The following is a 5,296-nucleotide window of genomic DNA, read 5'->3' as shown; positions in this document are numbered from 1 at the left end:
AATTTTGTAATAAAAAAAATTAAAAATTAAAACGCTAAATCTACTAAGTTATAATTATTCAAAATAGAAAAAAAAAATAAATAAATTGATAAATCAAAATTGGTCGAAAAGGTTTTAAAAAGAAAAAGAAGAATAATAATAAACCATAATAAACTAATTAAATAAATAACACATATATATTATTATTTAAAGTAAAATTTAATAATAAAAAATTAAAAATTAAAACGCTACGCTAAATCTACTAAGTTATAATTAATCAAAATAGAAAAATAAAAACAAAAATAAGTTGATAAATCAAAATATGAGAAAAAAACGATGATATAAATAACAAATATATATACTATCGTTTAAAGTATCATGCTATAATAAAAAAAATAATTTAAGAAATATTCGGTTGTTATAAATATTCAATCCAAGTTCTACTTCTTGTAGAGTAAACACTAAAACCTAATTTATGTTTCAGTTGCAACATGTCTATTGATAAAACGTGGACTACTATTGAAAACCGTAACTCTACCTTGTTCCAACAAGGACTTGAATCTTTTCTCGAGAGGTCCAAACCACATGTCGATAACAAAGGTCAAATTAGATGCCCGTGTAACAAATGCAATGTCAATAAATTTATACTACTAGCCATAATGAAATTCCATATACTTCAACATGGTTTTAGTCCACATTATATTATATGGAAGTATCACGGCGAAAATACAACTCACCCGGTTGTCGAAGACATACCGCGTAGTAACGAGATGGCCGATGTTATTGATGATGTTATGGAAGGTGTGATTGAAAATGATACCAACTGCAACGAAGGGAACCTAGATACAGACGGTAGAGGTGTTGATGTTGGATTTCAAAAGCTGTTAGAGGAAGTCCAATTCAAATTATATCCTGGATGTTCGTTTTCGTCCCTTGACTTTTTAGCAAAGTTGATGCATATCAAGGTGATCAACAAATGGACTGATAGTTCATTCGATCAGCTTCTTGAGTTGTTTCAAACTACATTTCCTGAAGGAAACAGGGTCCCCCCCCCCCTCCCCCCCGTCACATTACGAAGCAAAAAAGACACTTAAAAAGATCGGCTTAGGTTATGAGTCAATACACGTATGTAAAAATGATTGCTTTCTTTTCTAGAAAGAGCATGAGTTGTTGCAAAAATGTCCAGTTTGTAATGAGAGTCGGTGGGTTGATGAAAATACAAAGGGTAAGAAGGTGGCTCATAGGGTTTTACGATACTTTCCTGTGACCCCCAGACTACAACGTTTGTACTGTTCAAGACACACAGCTAAAGATATGATTTGGCATAGTACCGAACAATCCAAAGATAGTACGATGATTCATCCCGTTGATGGTACTTCATGGAAAAAATTTGATATGAAGTATCCTGACTTCTCGAGGGAACCCCAAAACGTACGCTTAGGGCTTGCTGCTGATGGTTTTAATCCGTTTGGTAACATGTGTAATCCTCACAGCACGTGGCCTGTCATACTCACCACTTACAATCTTCCACCATGGCTATGCATGAAAGAGTCATCTTTCATGTTGACCTTGTTGATTCCCGGTCCCAAAGCACCCGGGAAGGACTTGGATGTGTTCCTTAGGTCGTTGGTGGATGAGTTGAAGCAGTTATGGAGTTTTGGAGTACGTACTAAAGATGTAGCGACAAATACATTCTTCAATTTGAAAGCGATGTTGTTATGGACAATAAACGACTATCCCGCTCGTAGTAGTTTATCCGGTTGGAGCGGACAAGGGTACAAAGCTTGTCCGACTTGCAACAAAGACACCTCGTCATACCGAGTATCAAATAAAGTCATATATATTGGTCATCGCCGATTCTTAGATGCTGACCATCCATGGAAAAAAAGTTTGGACTATAATGGCAAACATGAGACAAGAGGTCCTCCAAGAAAGTTTTGTGAGGAAGAAATACAAGCGCAACACGCTCGTCTATTGTTTCGTCCACCGGGTAAAGTAGCTGCTCAACAAGCTGGTATTAAGAGAGATTGTGAGGATTTCGAGTTGAATTGGTCCAAAAAGAGCATATTCTTTGAACTTGAGTATTGGTCTTCTCTGGAGCTGAAGCACAACTTCGATCTTATGCATGTTGAAAAAAATGTGGGTGAGAGTCTTGTGGGTACTTCTCTGATGAATGATAAGTCTAAAGACACATCAAATGCTCGGGCGGACTTGACAAAACTGAACATTCGGAAAAGTCTATGGTTGAAAAAGAATGGAAACAAGTTCCATAAACCCCATCCACCTTACTCGTTCACGAAACCTGACCGCATTCGTTTTTGTAAGTTTATAAGAAATGTGAAACTGCCAGATGGGTTTGGATCTAACATCGGTAAGAAAGTGAATGAAACCAATACTAACATTATTGGGTTGAATTCTTATTATTATCACATTCTTATGCAACGTTTGTTACCCATTGGAGTTAAAGGTCTTTTGGGGAAAGGTGTTTATACACCAATAATAGAGTTTTGTATGTTTTTCAAGCAACTTTGCTCAAGAACATTGTCGGTGAAGGATATGAAAGAAGCGAAACCAGCCATTATTAAAATATTGTGCAAATTAGAAGTGATCTATCCTCCTACGTTTTTTGACATTATGGTTCATTTAGTTTTGCATTTACCTGATGAAGCAATTTCTGGAGGCCCAGTATGTTTGAGATGGATGTATCCCTTTGAAAGGTATATGAAAAAACTAAAAAACTATGTCAGAAACAAGGCGAGGCCGGAAGGTTCTATAGCTGAGGGTTATGTCGCTGAAGAGGCATTATCATTTTGTTCGATGTACCTTGAAGATGTTGAGACTTGATTCAATCGCCTTGAAAGAAACGAGGATGTTATCATAGAAGAAACAAAGTTATGGGTGTTTCAGTGTAAGTGTAGACCAACTAGCGGAAGGAAAATGAAAAATCTCAGTCTAGAGGAGAGAAAACGTCTACATTGGTTTGTGCTTGATAATTGTGAGGAAGTCAGAAAGTATATTGCGTAAGTGTTCTTATCTTTTAATTCATTGTCTTTTTTTAATTTCGCATTTTTACTAAATATATATATATTTTTTCATCAATGTAGTGAATTCAAATCATTACATCCTGAAAGTGATGAAAAAATTGAATTTCCTAAATGGTTCCTACATAAGGTCTATGATATTCAAAAACAAAAATCTCCAGAGTTTAATAAGGAGTTATCGACTCTTTCAATCGGTGTGCAAGCGCATGCCTTTACTTACACCGCTTGCATAATGAATGGTGTTAGGTATATGCTACTTATGCGTGACGCTCAACGATCAACAAAAAACTCGGGGGTTCTAACTGAGGGAGAGCATAAGCAGAAATATTATGGTCAGCTAGAAGAGATTATTGAGTTGCATTATCCTCATAAATATTCCACCGTACTTTTTCGTTGCAAGTGGTTCGATACTGCAGGAGTTAAATCTGATAATAATTTCACCAGTATCGACCCACAACGCGAATTGAGCAGCGAAGATCAACTCATATTTGCTACGTAGACCAAGCAAGTATTTTACATCCAAGAACCTTCTCCAAGTGACGAAAATGACACCCAACGGTGGGTTGTTGAAAATGTTAATCATAGAAGAGTTTGGGATCTACCGATGAATGATGTTGATCATGATCCCATTGAAAATGTCGACAATGATTCAACCGATGTCGTTCTTAGTAATGCTTCTTCTAATTTCACTCTCTCAATTGACTTTAGCCAGTACTTTCAAAATTCTTAATCGATTGAAGATGATATTGAAGTTGACCCACCGACGAGTATCATCAATAATGTGTCTGATTGCGAGACTGATTATGATGAGGAAGATTCTGATTATGATAGTGATGTATCCGCAGACACTGAAGTGTCTGGGGGCGAGAATGATTAAAAAAAAAATCTTTTTACATTTAATTAATAAAATAAGGTTTGTATTTGTTGTGTGTGTGTGTGTGTGTATATATATATATATATATATATATATATATATATATATATATATATTCATATTGTGTTATAATTTTTCAGGATGTCATTTTTTTGGATTGCATTGCTCCATCTCATGGCTGCTGTGATGGGTCATGGAGGCGACGGTGGTGACGAGCCACCACATCCGTTCGGTGGGGGTTTTGGTGATCACCAAAACGATGATAATTAAAATTTATTCTAATTCATTGTATTTCACATTGTATGTATATAAAAAATTATTCTGACTAATATTTTTTATGCAGTGGCGGTAAATAAAAAAAATGCACAAACTCCATAAAGCTAACGGTGAACGGCCTCTTAAGATAGTATTTGACGTAAATACTAACATGCTGATTGGGGAGGTGTACGAATGTTTTATTCGGGAGGTTGGAAGCTATATGTGGCGGGACATTGGTTTTGATAAAGACACATGGACAGAGGTTTCTGAAGCCGAAAGGGTTGGAATGTTGCAGTATCTTTCGGTAAATTATTTATAAAGTTATATATTTAATATTTTTAATTTTGATTTATTTTTAATTTCTCTATTTTTTTTTTGTAGAGATGGTTTGATTTTGACGCGATTACAAATCATCCCATGGCTTCAACTTATTGGGCATCACCGAACAATCGGATATGTGCGCGGTATAGAGGCCGCAAAAATATTGCAAAAAATCGTTTTGATGATTTTGCAGGGAATGTGGAGGCAGCAAGGGCTCAAGCCCCTAGGGGTATGGATCAGCAGCGTTGGAATGCTGCTATTGACCATTTCTTAACAGAAAAACATCAAAAACGATCCGCTGGAAACAAAGAATGCCGGAAGAAGCAAGTAGTGAAGAATCGTGGAGGGACGTGCAACTACGGTAGTGCTTGTTTCAAGAAAGTAAGTTACAATAATGTTTATTCAGTTATAACATATTTTTTAATGTTTATTCAACTATAACATATTTTGTAATGTTAAACAGAATTTGAATAGACTTGAAGTATTTCATCGTGCGCATGCAAATAAAAGAGGAGAATTTGTTGATCCATTGGTTGAAGAGCAATATGTAAGTTATTATTACTTAAAAATGAAGTAGATTGTTGAATTTTTTTTTTGTTAGTTTTAACGTATATTAATAATCTTTGTGAAATACAGAATGCCTTAGTTGCTGAGGTTGCTCTACAGACTCATCACATAGCCGACTCTGGTGGTGATCCAGACACCATTGACTGGATCGCAATATTTGAGAAGGTGTTGGGTACTCGAAGGGGGCATGTGAGAGGCATTGGGCCTAAAGCTTCTTCAGCTGCGGGTACAAGTGCTTCATCCCAATGGCAGTCAC

At 35.9% G+C, this 5,296-nt stretch overlaps 1 protein-coding gene across 1 annotated transcript; it reads left to right on the top strand.

Annotated features, from left to right (window-relative positions):
- The first annotated feature begins 749 nt into the window (after window positions 1-749).
- LOC111902075 (uncharacterized) lies at window positions 750-2,823 on the top strand. The gene is made up of 2 exons (XM_023897951.2): window positions 750-1,022; window positions 1,135-2,823. The coding sequence occupies exons 1-2, from the start codon at window positions 750-752 to the stop codon at window positions 2,821-2,823; spliced, it is 1,962 nt and encodes a 653-aa protein (XP_023753719.2).
- The last annotated feature ends 2,473 nt before the right edge of the window (window positions 2,824-5,296 follow it).

This window comes from Lactuca sativa, chromosome 9 (assembly GCF_002870075.4).
Source record: "Lactuca sativa cultivar Salinas chromosome 9, Lsat_Salinas_v11, whole genome shotgun sequence".
Lineage (NCBI taxonomy): Eukaryota > Viridiplantae > Streptophyta > Magnoliopsida > Asterales > Asteraceae > Lactuca > Lactuca sativa.
Note: the sequence above shows the minus strand (reverse complement) of the source record. Positions and strands in the feature narration are given on the sequence as shown.